The sequence below is a fragment of the Zingiber officinale genome, chromosome 3A (assembly GCF_018446385.1).
Source record: "Zingiber officinale cultivar Zhangliang chromosome 3A, Zo_v1.1, whole genome shotgun sequence".
NCBI lineage: Eukaryota > Viridiplantae > Streptophyta > Magnoliopsida > Zingiberales > Zingiberaceae > Zingiber > Zingiber officinale.
Genome location: NC_055990.1, coordinates 163,633,535 through 163,654,769, shown reverse-complemented (window position 1 = coordinate 163,654,769; position 21,235 = coordinate 163,633,535). Strand labels below are relative to the sequence as shown.

General features: G+C 40.6%; 1 protein-coding gene across 3 annotated transcripts; it reads right to left on the bottom strand.

The window, feature by feature from the left end:
- Positions 1-15,961: 15,961 nt before the first annotated feature.
- LOC122053298 (zinc finger protein STOP1 homolog) lies at positions 15,962-18,599 on the bottom strand. Of its 3 annotated transcripts, none has more exons than XM_042615294.1 (2): positions 18,241-18,599; positions 15,962-17,753 (listed from the first exon to the last, which is right to left on the bottom strand). In XM_042615294.1, the coding sequence occupies exon 2, from the start codon at positions 17,664-17,666 to the stop codon at positions 16,155-16,157; it is 1,512 nt and encodes a 503-aa protein (XP_042471228.1). In that variant the 5' UTR covers positions 17,667-17,753; positions 18,241-18,599; the 3' UTR covers positions 15,962-16,154. The 3 variants fall into 3 exon arrangements, with proteins under 3 accessions (XP_042471228.1, XP_042471227.1, XP_042471226.1); XM_042615293.1 differs by having other exon boundaries at positions 18,292-18,599; XM_042615292.1 differs by having other exon boundaries at positions 18,275-18,596.
- Between the last annotated feature and the right edge of the window lie 2,636 nt (positions 18,600-21,235).

Here is a 21,235-nt window from a genome sequence, read left to right as displayed (position 1 = left end):
AGGCAATTAGTAATTCCATGTGGCATAAAAACATTCGTTAGCCTCAGTGTTCTTATTAATTTGTCCTTAGGTTAACACGAAAGAGGTAAATCATGGGTGACTATTAGTCAATAGTGCAAATGGCCAAGACATGGGGGAGGTTATGCTCGGTCACGCCATTTTTCGACCCCAATACTTCATGTGACAACATCCCATACTTTAACCATCACACCACCCCGAGAAGACCGGCAATTAGTAATTACAGTAGCTAGATGCTATCTCTAATAAACATAAACATCAGCAATATCATTCATATTTTTGATGCTCTGTTTTTCCATCTTCATATTTTCGTTAGCTCTTTTACATCTCCATCGGATGTTGAATTTTAATTCAAGAAATTGTCTTCTGCTGTTGGGAGAAATTTTGTTGGGTTAATGGAGGTCAAAGGCTTACCCAATTGCATTACAATGATTAAAAATATTTATAAAGTTTACTTTGATGATTAAATGAGTTAAAGGTTCTCAAATGAAAATTATATTTCGTTGACGTGAAGAGTCTTCAGAACTAGTGATAGGATGTAAAATTTTTGTGTAATAAAATCAAAGGATAAAGCAACGGATGATATTAGAGTTATAATTTAGAACTGTTAAAATAAATACATCTATCACTAAATACATTGATCACTAATATTACAACTAGAGACAATAGTAGAATGCGGCTCTACAATGATCTTCTCCAGAAAGCTAAGGTAGCTGGTCATTCTTGTAGGAGATTAGTGGTCGGCTAGAAGGGGGAGGTTGGATAGCTAGGTCACCCCCAACTTTGATTTCTTCTCTACAAAAGATTAGTGCGTAGCGGAAATACGAAAACTAAAACAATGAGAGCAAACAAGAGAGAATACAAACGCTAATATGATTCCTTTACGTGGTTCGGAGACTGTTTGCTCCTACTCCACGGTGTGTCCTTGAGGTGGACGAACCCTTGATCCTTCGGTGGATCAATCCTCGACAATCTCCGGGTAGATCTTACTCATTCTTGGTGAAGTACAACCTCTCACAAAGCTCTCTTCCTCTTACAAGATGGAACTTAGGTTTGGAGAGAAAGAGTGAACTTGGAAGCTTTGGACAATAACAAATGAGAGATTCAACAATAATCAGTAACCTCCTTTATTCCCCAAAGCTCCTCTTTTATAAGTGGAGAGAGTTGATTAACAAATCAACTCAGCCTGACACCAGTCGACTGATCCATACATCAGTCGACTGGTGTGACTGTTGGACACAGCCAACGGTACTCCGCAGAATCCGTGATTCTGCCAACGGCCATGTACCAGTCGACTGATCCCGAGACCAGTCGACTGATCCCCGTAGCTGACAAGCATAGAAGCATTCTGTGCTCTTTGTGAATTTGGACCAGTCGACTGGTCCAAGTACCAGTCAACTGGTACCTTACATTCACTCACACTCATCCTCTCAGAGTCACCTTTGAAACCCTCTTCCTCGGCCTTCGTCCCTCAGATGCACTTGAGCCTGCGACCTTTCTTCGTGTCATTCTTCACGTTGCCTTGAAGTCCGCTTCCCTCGGCTCCACTCCATTGCTCCTCATTCGGCGGTCCCTCGGATGTCTTTCTATTCCATCCTTCACCGACTCAAGGATCTGAGCCCTTGGATGAGCTTCCATCACTTGGCCACACCAAGTTTCTCATGTGTTTCATCAAGTCCTGCAAGACTCAAACACATATCAAATACATATAAAAGCCTAACTTAATATCTTTGACACACACATCAAAACCATGATCACTGATCAAACTTAGGTCGATTGCACCAACAATTCCCATGGTCTCCTGTTTACTTCTGTACATAATGAAATCATGATGACATTCACTTAAGTTTTTTGTTAAAATAATAAACCTCATACGTTAGAGATTTAGGAATCGAGATAAGGGTTTTAAGATATTGTATCGAGAGAACAAAGAGAATCAAATAGAAAAATACTTATAAGATAAGGGTTTTAAGATATTGTATCGAGAGAACAAAGAGCATCAAATAGAAAAAAACTTATAAGTTCTGGCGCATGGTCAAGAAGATCACATCTATAGATTACATGACACAAACCAATCAGTACATCAAATAGAGTAATTCAGACCTTGGAATAAGTGTTTAACACTATATGCTCTCTCAAGCTTTCTTTAGTCGTATGTTTCAAAGCGAACAAATTGAGATGTGCCTTATGATAACACTTATTATTGGTGAAGTGATACAGGAATGCAGCCTTGAAGTCGGCGAAGGTTCAGATAGATGAGGATGGTAATCAGTTAAACCATCACTAAACAGAGCCAGAAAGAGTCGTTAAAAAGACTCTTTGTATTTGACATCATTTATATATTAATGTAGCAAGATGACGTTCTTAAACCGACCCAAATGATTCTCAGGATTGGCTGACCCGATATATTCTCCTAGCTGAAGTGCCCGAAAGTTAACGGTAGTTTTTCATCCAAGATATTGTTGGGATGTATACTATAAGCCTAACTTTTGTATGAACATCTGTTTTGAATTATTTTGAAATGAGAATCACTTTGGTCAAATGTTTGTATTTTATATTTATATATATGTCAATAAAGTTGTTCATTTAATTTATATTATAGATAACATGGTGTATCATGCCATACAGAAGATCATGTTATCGGTTCCTTATAAATTATAAATAGTAGCTCACAATCAAGATGGATTGGGGCAAACCATTGGAATGGTTGTAGTGTAATTTGGTATTAGTCTGTCGTGACTATAAAATTACACTAGTACACTATATGTGTATTGAGCAAGACCGTTTGAGGTTATTTGATTTGTACTGACTACATAAAAGAACAGAACGTCTGTTATTATGGATGTGCGTCCTCTTAATCCCTATATAATAACTAGCACGTATACTTAGTATTTATTTCTTTAACTTATCAATGGATGAGATTTATTCATTAAATCAATAGACCCGATGAGTTGGGAGATAGTACTGTTTATATGGTGTGTTGTTGATTATAGAAGAAATCTGTGTTCTAATTATTTAGGCTGATGATGTCCCCTTGAGGAGCTCATAAGGATTATCATATAAACCCTGCAGGTGGACTTAGTCCGACATGATAATAAAGTTGAGTGGTACTACTCTTAGAATCAAATGTTAATTAATTGAGTTGTCAATAACTTATTTAATTAACGGACATACGATATCTTAAATACAGGGAGATTAATACACTCATGATAAGAAGGAGCCCATATTGTAATATGAGATTGGTGCGGTAGTTCAATAATAACCCTTTAGTGGTATGAGTTATTATTGATGGACTTGAGTTGAGTGTTTGGGCCGAACACAGGAAGCCCAAGCCCATCAGGAGTCTCTATATAAAGCATCGCATCCACCCATCCACAACTTGATTTTAGTTTAGTTTTTCTCTACCTTCCTAGGGCCGGTGGCAAGGGTTATAAAAAGGGGAGGTGGCACCCCCTAAACATAAGTTTTCCATAACTCTTTTTCTTAGGGTCGATGGCACAAGGTTCTCCTTCTCTCTTGCTTAGGACTGGCGACACAAGGTTCTCCTTCTCCACCTTAAGGCCGGCGGCACAAGGTTCTCCTTCTCCACCTTAAGGCCGGCGGCACAAGGTTCTCCTTCTCCACCTTAGGGCCGGTGGCACAAATCTCTTCCAACTCCACCTTAGGGCCGGCGGCTTGGAGGAGAGGAAGAAGAGGAGAGGACGCCCATCCTAGAGCCTCCTTTTGGTGGTCGGCAATTTGAAAACAAAGAAGAGAAGAAGGGTGTTTGTTATCTTGGTAGATCGTCGCTCACACGACGTCCAAGAAGAGGAGAGGAATATAACAGAAAATCAAGAGGTCTTTAGCTACAAAGGAAAGGTACAACTTGTTCTTTGATTTCGCTGCGTAATTAGTTTAGTTTTCTTTGTATCGATTTTGAATACCAACACAAGAGGCCGACGATCTTGTACTTCGATCAAGATGTGCTTTGATCCGTCAAGAATTTGTTTGATTGATCAAACACATGTCTGATCGAACATGCGGGTTGCTAGGAAAAGTTCTGTAGTTGTATAATTTTTGTACAGGAAAATTGAAATATAACGGAATTCCAGCGCTTTCAGATATAATTCAAGAATGACATGCATTGAGAATTCTTCTCCTCAGTGGACAAGGGCTCCTTGCCTTTATTCCGATTCTGAGGAGGCACCCCCACCTATCAATCCATTTAACTATTCTTCCAATGGGATCATGGTCTTACTTTGTTGCTTAGTGAAGAAAGCACGGGGAGGGCCCGCCAGACCCATTGACACTCAACTGGGGATAGACGACACCTCGGTCAAAGTAGTGGGTTCTTTTTCAGGAGTCAGATTCGCTAAAGGGAGTCTTTGCAGAACCTACTGCACCACTTGATCAATTAGCATTTGGAAATCTTCTCGGGACATTGTGATAGTTCACCCCGAGCCGTGTCATATGAGGAGTTAGGATTCTCAACAATTCTCTAGGGTTCCACCCCCTTAAGGTCTCAGTTCTGGCGATTTTTTACAAACAACATCAATTTATTCTTACCTAAGATCACTGTCGGGTGAGGTAGCAAAAAGCAATTGTCATAGAGAAGGTTGCAGATGACACGATGGCTAAGGGGGCTTACAAAGTTCCTATAAACACTTAGCAAGAGGTTGGAATTTGCATCAAGGTTAGACTCGACATGACCACTCCAACACTTATGTTAGGACAGGGGTAGGAGAAAGATGAAAAATAATGGAACAGTAGTAGAGTTTCAATGTATGTGTGCGTGTACATGCGCCCGTGGAAGCAGACGACCAATTAAAGAGGTGTAACTATGCCTTTATGTTCTCCATGTGTTCCGAGATGAACACTTACATTGCCCATAGATTACGGGAGAAATAGTTATGTTGCCCATGTATTCCGGAAGAAATGACTATGTTGCCTACACCTTCCGTGAGAAACGAATTAACATTATGTAGGATGTAGGTCCCAATCGAGGGTGATTGAGCTGAAAGAGTCTGCTGATCAAGTCAGAGGAGTCAGATGACTGAGCTGATGGAGATGGGCAACCAAGTATGAGGAGTCTAGTGGACCTAAAGGAACCTGTTGACCAAGTCGAAGAGTTGAGTGATTGAGCTAATGGAGTTGGGTGAGCGAGTAGAAGGAATTTGGTGGACCTAAAGGAGCATGTTGACCAAATCGAAGGAGTCGAGTGACCAAGATGATAGAGTTGGGTGACCTAGTAGGAGGAGTCAGTTGACCGACTAGAAAGTTGCTAACCAAGTCGGAGGAGCCAGGTGGACCCCTTTAACCTTTACCTTTGCTTGGCATTTGACTAGTTGACTTGACTTCTGACCTGACCTGTCACATATAGGCTTCCCTATCCACCACATCATTGTATTTCATATTTTTGTTAGCTCTTTTACATCTCCATCCGATGTTGAATTTTGATTCAAGAAACTGTCTTCTGCTGCTAGGAGAAATTTTATTGGGTAAAGGGAGGTCAAAGGCTTACCCAATTGCATTACAATGATTAAAATTATTTACAAAGTTTTCTTTGATGATTAAATGAGATAGAGGTTCTCAAATGAAAATTATATTTCGTTGACGTGAAGAGTCTTCAGACCTAATGATTGGATGTAAAATCTTTGTGTAATAAAATCAAAGTACAAAGCAACGGACGACCTTAGAGTTATTATTTAGAACTGCTAAAATAAATACATCTATCACTAGATACATTGATCACTAATACTACAACCAGAGACAATAGCAGAATGCGGCTCTACAATGATCTTCTCCAGAAAGCCAAGGCAGTTGGTCATTCCCATGGTCTCCTGTTTACTTCTGTACATAATGAAACCATGATGACATTCACTTAAGTTTTCTGTTAAAATAATAAACCTCATACGTTAGAGATCTAGGAACTGAGAAAAGGGTTTTAAGATATTGTATCGAGAGAACAAAGAGCATCAAATAGAAAAAAACTTATAAATTTTGATGCATGGTCAAGAAGATCACATCTATAGATTACATGACACAAACCAATCAGTACATCAAATAGAGTAACTCAGGCCTTGGAATAAGTGTTTACCGCTATATATTCTCTCAAGCTTTCTTTAGTTTATGTTTCAAAGTGAACAAATTGAGATGTGCCTTATGATAGCACTTATTGTTGGCGAAGTGATGCAGGAATGCAGCCTTGAAGTCGGCGAAGGTTTGGATAGATGAGGATGGTAATCAGTTAAACCATCTCTAAGGAGAGCTAGAAAGAGTTGTTAAAAAGACTTTGTACTTGACATCATTTGTATATAAATGTAGCAAGACAACGTTCTTAAACCGATCCAGATGATTCTCAGGATCAACTGACCCGATATTTTCTCCGAGCTGAAGTGCCCAAAAGTTAGGGGTAGTTTATCATCCAAGATATAACTCAAGAATGGTGTGTGATCCTGTCCGAACCAGGAGTCAACGGACACTGGGCACGTGGCGCTCCCTGCTGAATCCTCGAGCGCTCCGGCGAACCTGCAGCAAAACCGAGCCGGGAGGGGTGTCCCGGCGACGGCCCTCTGACGCTCAAGTTAGGCGAGGAATCAAGAATAGGTGGCCTCAAGATGAAGACTTTTTTCTTTCATTCATCCCTCTGATGAAGAAATTGAGGCCTTATATAGACCTCTCGAAGAAGCCTGGGCGCGCCAGTCAAAGCAACCACCTGCCTTTGACCATGCCCAGGTATGGGTCTGTCAGAAGGGCCATGCCCAGATATGGATCTGTCAGGAAGACGTCCATGAGGCCATACTGCTACTGTATCAACCTTCCCATGATGTGACGGCAAGATCCTCCATCGTGTGATATTGTGTACGGCCTAATCATCAGACATGCTTCTGCTGATATCCCATAACCTGAGCCGAGCGCATAGGCCGCTCGGCCACCTTTGTACCCTCGCCCCTATCCTGGCCGAACGGACCACCCGATCGGCCCTTCGGTCCCAGCCGAGCGGACTTCCGCTCGGCCCTTCGATCTTCCTGCCTTGGCGTCGGAAACCCAAGCCCATGGATGAGTTATCTCTAGCTCCGCTCGGATCATTACCCGCTTGGCCAGCCCTCCATCCGTCCTTAGGTTGGGACCCTTCAGAAGGTGGGCCCCCCATTCTTACCGCCGGATCAGTGTGCATTGAGAATTCTTCTCCTCAGTGGACAAAGGCTCCTTGCCTTTATTCCGATTATGAGGAGGCGCCCCTCCCTATTGATCCATGTAATTAGCTATCGATAATAATAATTTGACACATGTAATTTTGATGACTGGACTAAAAATGTCATTAAAGTCAATATTTGATTGTTGATTAAATCTTTTGACTATAAGTCGAGCTTTGTGTTATTTAAGAGAACTATCAGCTCAATGCTTAAGATGAAACACTCATTTAGAGTCCACAACATTCATGGATGGAGTGCGCGGAACTAGACTTCATATTCCATTGTGAAGAAGTGCATCAAATTATGTAGCAATTGCACTACGCCAATTTAGATCCTTATTTGCTTGTGTAAAACAAGTTGGTTTAATAGATTTTGAAGAGACCATTAGAGCTCGTGGAAGGGGATGTTGAGTTGTCATCAATGGACATCAAGCATATATATCACTTAAGGGAAGCATGTGTGTCACGCCCCAGAGGAGTCTTTGTCCGAAGAAATTTCGGCAGCACCTCCCCTGTACCGGTGATAATCTGAATCATTTCTACAGACATAATATACATCAGCCACAGGCGGCTGGAATATACACACAACCACGCAGTTATATATATATCATCAGCCCACACGGCTGGAACAAAACCAACACAATGAAAATGACAGAAACCCAATACTAACCAAAGCACAAAAACTGCTAGCCGGCTAGGCTTACACAACCAACAACAAATACAAAATATCACATAACAACATCAACACTCCAAAAATAAAACCAGAGTACAGAGCTAAACAAACTGATACATAAAACAAGCAAAACATACGTGAAACCGATAAGTCTTCTGATGTGACGTAGGGACCAGCAGACAGGATGCTCCAAGCGACACCATAAATAACCTGGTACCTGAAAAAGATAGTGTCAACGGGGGTGAGTTCAACAACTCAGCGAATACCAATGGACATGAGTAGTAAGATATATCTAACAGCAACAAACATGGAATACAGCTTCCTAATCATATATAGGGAATATGCAAAACTGAAAGGTAACTGAGGAAGCTGTACTCACCAGGAACTCCTATCCAGACAAAAGGGGTCGTCAAACCGAAAGTGTCAATAATCCTGTATGCAGGTCAAAGGTATGCATCCAACCAAAATGCAACAACCAAATGCAGCAAACACAATCACAATAATATAAATACATCAATGCATATGATGCTAATGATGCGTCCTGGTCACCCCTGATGCCAGTCAGTCCTCTCACACACAAATGGCGAGACCGAGTGGGTAGGACTATGACAACCGTGCACTCTGTCGTCACTGCTCCTGATGAGTGACCGAGTGGACGGGATGCTGTCGGAGTACTCCTGTCCTGTGACCCCAAATCATAAATGGGGGAGCTCAATGCTCTCAACTCTCGGAACACGATGACGGGGAGGTATCTCTGCCAGCTACCACGCTGAGTCACCTGACCAACGGAGCGAAACAGAGTCCACCGTCTGCCGGCTACTACGCTGCTACACTAAATGCCAGCGGAGCCAAACAGAGCGGAACTGACTGCCGGCTACCACGCTGGGTCATATGACCAACGGAGCCAAACAGCAGAACCGCCACACACCTGCCTGATATGCCACTACACCATGAGTGGGGGTGTGTGCAGTACATGTAACTGGCGATGGGCTCAACCATAGTGGAGCCGACAATCGCACAGCATGCAATCATGATGCATGTCACTATGCATAATAAAAACGGATCAACATAACCATATCCATATATACAAAATGGGTACTGTAAAAGCGATGGTCACATACCAAAAATCTAGGGTACCCAGGTCAGATAGAATATCAAAACATATGTCCCGAACATAACAAGTATGGTATATCCTGATCAGCATAGAAAAATATATATATATATAATATGGGTACCACAGTATCAGTAGGTTAAATCCACGGATCTAGGGTATACAAGTCCTCTAAGGTATAACAACCTAGATCCTAAACATATCCCTCTTCCATAGCATGTGTACCAACAATATACACAGATCCAAGAATCAAGGTCTAGGCACACGAATCATATATGATATACAAATAGAGGTACACACGTCAGGTATGGTATAAAAACCTAGGTATCAGATAATCTAGATACACATGCCAGAAAAATAAAATCCAGAACCTAGTCCGAACCTCAGTAGGTATGGTATGCCACTTACTCTAGGAACCAAGGTACTCATGGCAATAATCCTGAAACGTAAACATGGATACATACCAAATGGCCAACAGATCATGCTATGAGTATCAAACCGTGACATACCAATGCAAACATGATCATTGCTTGCAGCTATAAAATACTATGCATATCCAATAGACAATATCATAAAGATAAGTCAAGAGGTACCCGCCTCCGATATAGATCGAATCGAACTAATCCGATGTCGAGACGCCCGTCTCAAATCACAGTCCTGTAACAACACGATATACAGATTTAGCTAATTACATATTTCTTAATTAGATAAATCAAATTCCCGAGAAGCTAACCTAAATCCAAATCCAATTTTAAACCTTAATTGGATCATCAACTCCTCAATCATTTCATAACTAGTTCATACAAATTAGAACTTGCAACAATTATAATCCCTCACAACAACGTAATCACATAATCTAGATTACATCATGATCTATAACAAAAATCAAAACTCTATTCCTTACCTCAACACCAAAGTCTCTTCTGTTGGTCCACAACAGGTGGTTCTTGTCGGAATAAGGTCAGCCGCTGAAACAAAATACACCATCGTCGCAATGAATCTATAATTAGAAACCATAATCCGTAGTTAGCATAGCCTTCCACCCAACCCAAGTATTGCTCACAGCATGACAAGAACCAGAGTACCAAATTTGAAAACACAAACCTTAAGCCTTCACCTTCAACCCTTCTGCCGGATGCACTACTGTTGGCGTCGGGCTCTATGGCCGGCGGCTCTGAAGAGGGGCAGCAACCAGGAACTAGGGCACGACCTGGAGGCTAGGGCAGAGGGGAAGAAAGGAAAGGAAAGTATGCGACGGTGGAGAGGCTAGGGCACGCGACAACTTGAGTGTCGGCGAGAAGAGGAGCGATCGGCTCCGAGGTTCCTGTGGCCGGTGGTGAATCTAGGGCACACGAAAGGAGTGGCCGGAGAGGGCAGCGGCAGTGGCGTCGCGTCCCGATCCCAGTGGCGAAGACAGGGAAGAAGAAAGGAAGAGGGAGAGAAAGATGCTTTGCCGCCGGCTCACTGTTCCCTGGCGTCGTCGGCGTCGGGCAGAGGAGAAAAGAAGAGGCGGCGCCGGCGCTAGGGCAGCGGCTAAGAGGAAGAGGGAAAGGAGGAATCGGCGTGAATAGGGCACGACTCGCGGGGGAAACAGGAAGAAGGAAACGGGTAGCAGAGGGAAAAGAAAAAAAATAAGAAAAAGAAATAGGAAAAAGGAAAATAAAATTTTTCCTCACTAAAACAAGGTAGCCTAAACAGGCTTTTCCCCGGGCCCTATTTTATCCCCGTAAACTCGTCCATATGAGCTCCGAAAAATTCTCGAAAAATTTCTAAAAATTTCGAAAAAATCCCTTATCATTATTCGCTAATTTTCAGTATTTTACAATGTGACTAAGAGGATTATTATCTGAATCACTTGTTGATAGCGACGAGGAAGCAGACTGACATGGTGATTTTGATGATGAACTTGTATTATCTTCGACTGGTGAAGCTTCAGAAATTGGATTAACAACTTGAGGAGATTCTGATGGGTTATGAGAATTATTAGAGAGCTCTGGAGTAGGACCTAGGATGCCAACACTTATGACAATATTAGGTGGCATCAAGAAAGTGCCACCTATATCTGAAGGAGAGATCGAAGAAACTACTGAAAAAGGGAATAGAGACTCATCAAAAGTAACATGTTATGAAATATAAATTCATCTTGTTGGTATATGCAAGCAACAATAATCATGGTGTAAATTTCTATAACTAAGAAAAGGAAGAGAGAAAGAGATCGCGTGGAGCAACAAGATAAAGACGCACAAAAGGAGAGCAAACACGAGGAAGGAGAAGAAGAAGAGAAAGAAGAGTTACTGTGGTTCAACGACGTGTCTACTCCACAAAAATAACTAAAGCTTTATTAGAATTCTCTCTACACAAGTGAATCACATTACATGATTCTTATGATTGTATTGTACTAGGTTTACAATGATCCCTATAAATAATACATAAACCCCATACCCGATAAAATCGTAACAGAATTTTGTTATGAAAAATCACAATGGAATTCTGTAATGAAAAATCGTAACAGAATTCTGTTATATAAAATCGTAACAGAATTTTATTATGAAAAATCTTAAAAGATTTTTCTTCCATGACATCCATCTCATTGACCTTCATCCAAATATGAGTCACCCATCAACAATATCCACCTTGGTGAATATTCATCCCTTCGAAGAACACGAGTATCTAAACAGAATTCCACCTGGATCTCTGGATCTGAGTTTCCTTCCTCTAGCATCTAGAGATATGGATTAAGTTCAAGCAATGCTTGAACTTCTCTACGGTCACTGGCTTTGTTAGCATGTCTGCAGTATTGTCTGTAGTGTGAACCTTCTCAAGTTGAATTTTTCCGGAAGCAATCAACTCTCTGATCTTGTGAAATGTCACATCAATGTGCTTGGTTCTCGCATGATACACTTGATTTTTCGCCAAATAGATAGCACTCTGACTATCCTATACAACTTGACTCCATCTTGCTGAATACTCAGTTCTTTGATCAATCCTGTAAGCCATAAAGCTTCCTTTGCTACTTCAGCTGCTGCCATGTACTCTGACTCCATAGTAGACAATGTAACAATAGATTGTATTATAGATTTCTAACAAATAGATCCTCCTACCACAGTGAACACGTATCCTGTAGTTGACCTCCTGTTATCTAAATCTCCCGCATAGTCCACATCTACGTACCCAGCAACTGAAGGATCTTCCGGTTGTCTATTGAACATGATGTTATAATCAATTGTATTTCTCAAGTATCTGACAATCCACTTCACTGCATTCCAATGTGGTCGACTAGGATTTGAGAGAAACTTGCTTATCATACTAACTGCTTGCGTCAAATCTGGTCTCATGTAAATCATGACATGCATCAGACAACCAACTGCACTGACATAAGGAACATTTGACATCTCTTGGATCTCGTCATCCGTCTTTGGACACTGTGTACTGGATATTTGTCTAAAGAAAATATAACTATGATACCATACTAAAGTAATTGAACAAGAGGAAAGATGCAAATAATAAACTTATTATTATGTTTTGTCCATATGCAAGGGATACAATTTATAATGTGTTTAAGGACACGGTCAATTGATCGATTAATAAGGAAAATTTTAGTCTAATAAATATTATGATCTAATATTAACTTGTTGTGAAATGGTCATTTTGAATAATTCGCTTTTAAAGGGCTCTTTGTATTTTTTTTTCCCGATTTTGAGGAGGCTTCTCTCCCGCCATCGATCCATCAACTATTCTTCTAGTGAGATCATAGTCTTGCCCCGTTGCTTGATGAAGGCATCATGGGAGGACCCGCTAGACCACCCATAGATACTTAACTGGGGATAAGCGGTACCTCGATCGAGGCAATGAGTACTTTTTCAGGAGTTGGATTCGCTAAAGGGAGTTTTTTTGCAGAATCCACTACATCGCTTGATCAATTAGCATTTAGAAATTTTCTTAGGACATGGTGGTAATCTCACTGTAAGCTATGTCATATGAGGAGTTGGGATCCTCAATAATTCTCTAGTGTTCCACCATCTCAAAGTCTCAGATCTAGCAATTTCCCACAAATGACATCAATTTATTTATGGCTGAGATCGTTGTCGGGTGAGTCAATGAAAAGCAACTATCGTGGAGAAGGTTGCAGATGACACGATAGTAAAAGGGGACTCACAGAGTCCCTACAAACACTTAGCAAGAGATTAGAATGAGTGTCGATGTTAGACTCGACATGACCACTCCAATGTTTAAGTTAGGATATGTTGACCAAGTCGGAGGAGTAGAGTCGGTTGACTGAGTAGGAAGTTGCTGACCAAGTCAAGGGGTCTGGTGGACCACTTTAACCTCCACCTTTGTTTGACTTTTGACCAGTTGACTTGACTTCTGACATAACCCTACTACATGTAGGCTCCCCTATCCACCACATCATTCAACATACACTATAAGATTGGTGATTTTTCCTCTGTCAAAGTGTTTCACAAATAGTGTATGATCTGCTTGTCTCTAAATATATCTATAGTTCTTGATTACCTTAGAGAATTGACGAAACCAGGCACGAGGTGACTTTTAAATCATAGAGAGATTTGTTGAGCTTGCATACTACTTGTCACCCAAATTTTCTTCAAATCATGGAGGTTGATTCATAGAATCTTCTTCTTCAAGCTCTCCTCTCCATTGAGAAAGATATCTTCTTCTTCAAGCTGTCTAGATTCGCTGTCAAAGATAGAAGAATTTTGAAAGTAATAAATTTGACAACAAGAGCAAAAAGCTCTATGTAGTCAATCCCATATGTTTGAGTAAAGCTAGTATCAAAGCCATTTTAGGTGCAAACCAATATTGTTTTGATGCTGATTTGATGTAGAGTTTTTTTTTTTTTGGAAACCATCGTTGGAATGTCTGCTATAATAGATTGTGGTGGAATAATCTCATCAGTAAACATAACCATATCATGGGCTTCTTCCTATTGGACTTTTGCTAAGGCTTCTTTAGGAGATGAGAATGAGTTACATGCAACAATACGGCCACATATCTTATCCAAATTACGATTAAGACCAGCCAAACAATCAAATGCATGCTTCTTTTAAATATTGTTGCAAATTTTAACACTACAGTCAGTTCACATTGAATCTTCTTCAAAAAATAGATCAAGTTCTTTCCAAAGACGTTAAAGATTATTTCAAAAAATAGATCAGTGTTACAAAATTTGAACCTTGTTTCAATTTTTTGATAAGTATTGCCTAAATCAGAATACATATTCTGGGTTGCATCCTATACTTCCTTCGCTATCTTAAATCAGAGATAACGATTGATCCGGCGGTTAGAACAGGGGACCCCCACTCTGATGGGTCAATGCCACGTGGAAGTCAAAGGGCCAGGTGGCCGACCGGAGAAGGATGGGCCGACCTCCCGGTCGGCCGACCGGAGAATAACCGATGGCAAAAGACACCCCGACAGAAGTCGGGGTTCCGGCGCTCGATTGAACAGTAGCAAAGGGCCGAGCGGAAGGTCGAGGACAAGGTGACATACTGCTAGCAGTCCCCACAGCACCTTACCGAGGATCTCCCCAGCATACCGAGGCATGCGAAGAGCCGGACGGGATGTGAGTGCCGTCCGGCCGGGTGTAAGATGATGATGTCCGGCCGGACGCCCCGTCCAGCCGGCCGGACGGACACCTCGTCATGGGGTAGGAAAAGAAGGACTATTTATATCTTATGACAGCTGTCAAGTCCTATGACTAGGCCATACTCCTAATCTGGCGACGAGGTGTTCTGCTGTCCCATCGAGAGCGTGCTTGGACTGTAGTAGTATGGTGTCAGGTAAGCTCTTTGACAAACACATACCGAGGTATGGGCTAAGAACACGTGTTTGCCTCGGTATGTGTGCGTGAGCTCTTTCACTGCTCTATATAAAGAGCCTTATACTTCGCCGAAGGTACGCGTTCTACAACTTTGGGAGCCACTTCTTCATTATTCGCTTGCCTGACTTGAGCGTCGGAGGGTCGCCGCCGGGAACCTCATCCCGGCACGACTTCTGTGCAGGTTCGCCGAAGCTTCGTACGACCAATCGGAGATCTACACCAGCGACTCGGATAGCGCCACGTGCCCAGCGTCCGTTGATTCAGCTTTCGGACAGGATCAACGATGATTAATGTTAAGTCGCATGGAATTAATTTGTCAGGAAAGCATGATTGAATTCTCGGCCAGCTAGATCTTGTATGATACATCACTTGATGTGGATTGAGAAGTCTCCCATAAGATAATTTAATTTTCCTTTATTGCAGATAATTATCTTTACATACAGAGCCAAGTGCAAATAATTATAGTCATTGAGCTTATGAGCTGTAATTTGTAAGTATGAGATATCGCTTCTGAAAAAAGAAAAGAGAGTTACAGAGGTTTTTTTAGTTGTATATTGAGTAACTATTCTACCAAAAAATAAATTATTCTCAATCAAATTGATTTTTTTTCCCACCTATTATTTGATTGACTCTTTACAAGTAAAGATTTGATTATTTTCTACACCCTGCAATAATGTGACAACAATGCAAGTAGGCAATTAGCAGTTGTAGTGGCTAGATGCTTTCTCTAATAAACATATACATCAACACTATCGTTCTACCATCTGATTCACGTTTTTGGTGTTTTTTTTTCCATCTTCATCATTTGTGTTGGGCTGAATCACATTTCACGTTTTTGTCGGCTCTTTTGCATCTCCATCTAATGTTTAAGTTTGATTCAAGAATCTGTCTTCTACCAGGGGTAGTTTTGTTGAGTAAATGGAGGTCAAAAGTCTACCTAGTTGCATTACAATGATTAAAAACTTTGATGATAGAAAATAGTGAGGACAAAGAAAATGACAGCATTTGTCTTTTTAAGGAGATAGAGATTCTTAACGTGACGAGTCTTCACTCTTCAGACCTAGTGTCAAGGTGTAAAACCTATGTAATAAAATCATAGTTGACGTGAAGAGTCTTCAGACCTAGTGATAGGGTGTAAAACCTATGTAATAAAATCAAAGTTCAAAGTTCAAAGTTCCAGCCACAAAGGATCAGTACATCAAATAGGGTAACCCTTTTCACCATCCACCCTACATGCTGATACTGAGCAATCCACTTCAACCATACATCATAACAGCTTATCAAACTAGATATATAGAGGCTTCGTTCTATATCATTCATCTGTCCGTCCCAACTGGAACTAATTTTCTCCATTTCTTTGCATGAAGCTGCAAGAACCAGTCGAAAGGAAGGAGAAAGGGCTTTCAGAAACTTCATATACTGAACGAGGGAATTCGTCAAGACCACTGAAGTTGCATGCGTCAAAATTCATGGGTGAGAAGTAACCCTGGCTATAAGCAGCACTTTTTATATCGAGGCTCTGACCATCATTCGGGCTGTTCCCAGAAAAATTGAAGCCCACATTCCCCACCATTCCATTTGTTGCTTCGCTGCTCTGAGCTGTATCTGGTGTTCCTGAGACTTTTGCATCGTCTATGGGAATGGTAGGTGTGTGACCTTGGAAGAGAGCAACATGCCCAAACAATTTATCCTTCCTTGAAAAAGTAGTGCCACAAGAGCAGTTCCACTTGTCTCTGCCACAGTGCTTCTCATGTGTTTTCAGGTCCGCAATGACAGAAAATTTCTTAGTTTTGCATCGACTGCAGGTGTAACTCTTGTCGCAGTGGCTTCTCTTGTAGTGGTTCTTCACGCAGAGGATAGTCTTGAGAGGCTGGAACTTCTTGTGCTCCTTGTTCCTCTTACAACCAACAAAAGGACATGAATATCTCCTGATTATTGATGGTACTGAACTTGCCTCCTTGCTTGGCTTAGCGAGAGCAGCTGGAGTCTTGTACTCGTCACCGTGCCCTCTCATATGCATCCTCAGGTTTGCATCCCTCTTGAACCCCTTTCCACATATCATACAGAAATGGGTATGTGGTGCCAAAATCTCCTCTTTCTCCAGTTGCAGTACCTCATATGAACCAGGGGGAAGGTTCTCTCCGTCCATAACATCATCATAGTCCTTCACATCATGGTCGTCGATCGGCATAGACTCTGATAATTCATCTCCAGCATGATTCAAGCCTTTGATCAGCTCACCTCCTTCACCAACACAAGCATTAAAGTCTTTTATCAACTCATCATACTCGCAAGATTTAGCAACCTCTTGAGGCAAGATCTCATTCAGTTTCTGACCACCTCCTGAGGACAGGTTAGTGTTCATGCCCATGCCACTATCCGGCCGATCGACAGCAGGATCAGTCGAAAGAAGTGCATTTTTAATGTTGGGAAGAAGAGTGCCAGCCGTAGAGATCAACTGAATTATAATGTAAGTTAGATCTGCTGTGACAAGCTGTTGTTGCACTGCCAACTCATTACCTCTATCAAACGCATGACCTTCCTGACTGATTATCGAACGCACAACGTCCTGCACTTGGTGTATCTTTTGTTCGAGGAATGAGAGATTGATCAGCATAAGTCTAGGGTTCCAATCGATGACCAGATCGTTTTTTGTCACTGTCTCTGGAACATAAACACCACGAGATTGGTTGACAAACTGTGGAAACACTTCAGAGAAGGATTGATCCCGTGGAACGCCATGGTCCAAACTTGCAGAATCAAATTGGACGAACGGCATGTCTGGCTTGAGGTTTCTCGAGGAGGAAGATAGTGATGATGATTCTGGGGGTTTTCTCAGCTTAAGATCCATCTTCCAAGAAAGTAAAGTTGTGGTTCAATTGTCAAACACTTGAAGGACCATTTGGAGCCATGCCCTGCGTCGGGTTGCTCAGCAACACTGAAGAGCCCCAGAAAATGAAACCAATTAATTGCTTAGCAAGAGCAAAGTAACAAGACACAGACGAGGGAGAAAAACAGAAATTTCTCCACAGAAGTAAATGAGAAATAGAACAGATTCATCAAAGATTTTATCATTTTTACAGAATTGAAGGAAAAGTAAAGGGCATTTATCAATCTAAAGGTCATCGATAAGAAACACAATTGATCTTATTTGTTACACATATATATGGACGAAAACAATGTTCTAGACTGAAACAAATCTTGAAGGAAATAATAGAGAATCAATCGTACAGAATTCACCATATACAAGTCGAGAGAGAACTAATAAACAGATTAACATCGACAGAATATCTGCTGAGAAAACGAGTGTGATACCAAATCTCCAAGTTTTCCATGATACAGCACAAACCCGAGTCGAAAATTCCCACATCTAACGATTAATCATCAAAAGTTGAAGTTTCAACAAGAAGAACCCACGAAATCACCTTTCCCACTAAAAGAGAGAAGAAAACCGCTTACGAGCAGATGAAACGCGCCTTTTGAGCAGTACGAAGAGCTGGCCCTCCCCCGTTCGGCTTCTCACCTGCGATCCATCTCCGGCGTCATGAACCTGTTCAATCCATCCATATCGTGTTCCAACTCAAGCTCCTCGTCCATAGGCCTTTCTGTCTCCGTATCTCTCCCTCTCTCTTACGGCACTCTCTGGCTGACCCTGTCTCTGGTTCGGTCACCACAAAAGGAATATATCTAGAACCCAGAAAAGTAGTCGCTGGTACACCTACTCGTCTTTCTACGTTAACGTGCGTCGCGACCGAATACGACTTGAGAGAAACGCCAACGCGTCGTCCGCCGCCATGTTCAGTGAAGGAACCGGTTAATAGCAAAGAGCACTGGAGGAATAAACAGCATGCGAAGAAGGACAGCCGGCGGCAGCGACGGGGAAGTGTTCGATACGCCATCATCTCCTTCCAATTTGTTCATAAAATAGGAATTCAACGCGCAAAAGTGAATAAAAAAATCAGCTTTAATTGCTTGAAAATTTTGAAATTGAAAGATTCGTTCACTTGCGTGCCAAAGGTCATCTCTTTCCCGTTTTCCATGGTCAGAAAAATCCAACCTTTCTCTGTTCTACGAATTGCTTGGTTAACGCTTACAGATGGACTAATTTTGTCATTCTTCAGATGGGAAAAATGTGAAATAGCTATTTACTAACGATTGCAAGCTTATCGATTGGTCCCTTACTTCATCCTCTTCCTCACTTCATCATCCTGGTTTCAATTTGAAACTTGTCTCCGTTTAACATTGATCCTGAATTGCAGACAAACATTGCAAATTGATAAGTCCGGCTGCCATTTGGTGACTGGTTAATAGCTAACGAACGTTATCTCCTCAGAAGTCTCATCAATCATTGCATCCAAAGTCATCTCTGTCGAGTGGAATATCTGTTCACGAGCCAGAATAGCAACATTCCAACAATCTCCTTAATGTTTTGAATCCTGCAAGTGGAAGAGCAATGATCTTCTTCTGAAACCTCTCAACCAGTCAATACGACAAAGAAGAGCTGGTTTTCTGCCAACTTTCAGAGGTTAATGTGGTAGTTAGCTATTGGTGAGGTCAACTTAGTTTCTAAATTTTAAAAACTGATGAAGAATTACATGTGCTTCGTTTAGATTTGAAAAACAAAGAGAGGCTAGAAATACAAATAATTCAGTATGTTAGAAGGTCCACATGCAATCACATCAAATTATTGTATGAACAGCTTGGCCCTATCCCATATCCATGAATCAAACAGGGAATGAGGGAAAGGCAATGGAGAATGTCTGAAGGGCCCTTTCTAGTTGAATTTACAGGTTTAATTTATTGTTTTATCAACTTTACTTGAGATTATTAGTAAAGTGGAATTTCCATTGAATGGTAATGATTTGCAGCCAGATAATTTATCCCACTAATTAATCACCGCTGGTGCAGCAACACGTAGAATACATGCCATTTTCCCACATTAAATAATTAACAAAATTAGTTAATTGTTAATTATCCCTAGCCTTTATTACTTATAGGGAAATCTATTTCTTTCCTTTTTAATTTTAGTGAACCTATTGTTTATCATACAACAAGATATTGACAAAATCTAACATGATAATTTTATCAAACCACAAACAAATAATAATCACATATAACCTTATTGATTATCGTTGAGCTGATCGGTTTGATCCCATGAAAGTTTTTCATCGACCACAAAGGTAAATCGAGAAGCACACGCGGTGGTCAGCCCAGAAGTCTCCTTTGATTACGCTACCCATTTGGAAAAAAAAATCTTGTAAATACATCGTAACTGGAGTTCGAACCGCGGGTACCTGGGTGACAACCTGGATATCCTACTTTAGCACCATAGCCCGAGGGACAAAATTATAATCCTAGTAAACCTCATTAACTATTTCTGGGGTGACTGGCCCGACCTCACGGAAGTTTCTCACCATCCATCAGGGTAAATCGAGAAGCGCATCCGGTGGCCAGTCCAGAAGCTCAGCATCTTTTTGGTTACGCCTCCTATTTAAAGAAAAATTTTCTATAAATATATTATAATTGAGGTTTGAATCATGAATATCTGGATGACAATCTGAATATCTTAACGCAATATCGTAGCTCCGGAGACTTTATCAAACCCAAATACCAAGTATCAATGACTGTTAATCAACTTTAATTAAATATTGCATGATAAATAAATAAAAAAAATATAATAAAGTCAAATAATAAAATTATATCAAGCTTAATGAGTCATTGATCACGTAACCATCTAAAATAATATTTTGAGATTGGCTGGTTATGTAATTGCAATCAAATCGCACAGAAAAAATATTAAATGCTTAAACAAAGCATAAGAGTTATTAAAATATTAAGATGAGAATAAATTTAATACCTGCGTCACGTCGCATGATTGCGGCCATAGAGTGAAATTCTGATCGTATCCCTACAGTGTCGAGGATTTTTTTGTTTGTTTTTATTTTCAAAATTGATAAATAAATAATAGAAATATAATTTAGATAGTCAGTAAAAAAAAATTAATAATATATAGAAAATGATTAAATTTTAAAGTTTTGATTTCGTGAGCTTGAGTTTCCACTTTAGACTTAATTATTAGAATTTGTTTTTCCCAACCCAAAACGATTTGCAAAGGTCGTGGGCCCAACGGCTCAGATTTCTTGGATGTCTTCAAATAACTTGATAAAATCTTAACATAATCTATTTAAATTTATCTATTTATATCTAATCAAGAGTTATTATTCTAGACTGTTTAGGATAAATATTATTATCTTTTACTCTAATAGTATCGTTGCACGTAACGAATTTATTTTTTCTTAAAAACAAGGAGTACATCAAAATATATGATATTGCAGGAACAAATTTTAAATTTGGAAAAGAGAAATCAAACTGTAATTTGCGACTGACCGACTGTCATACAAAGATAATGAAGCTCAATGA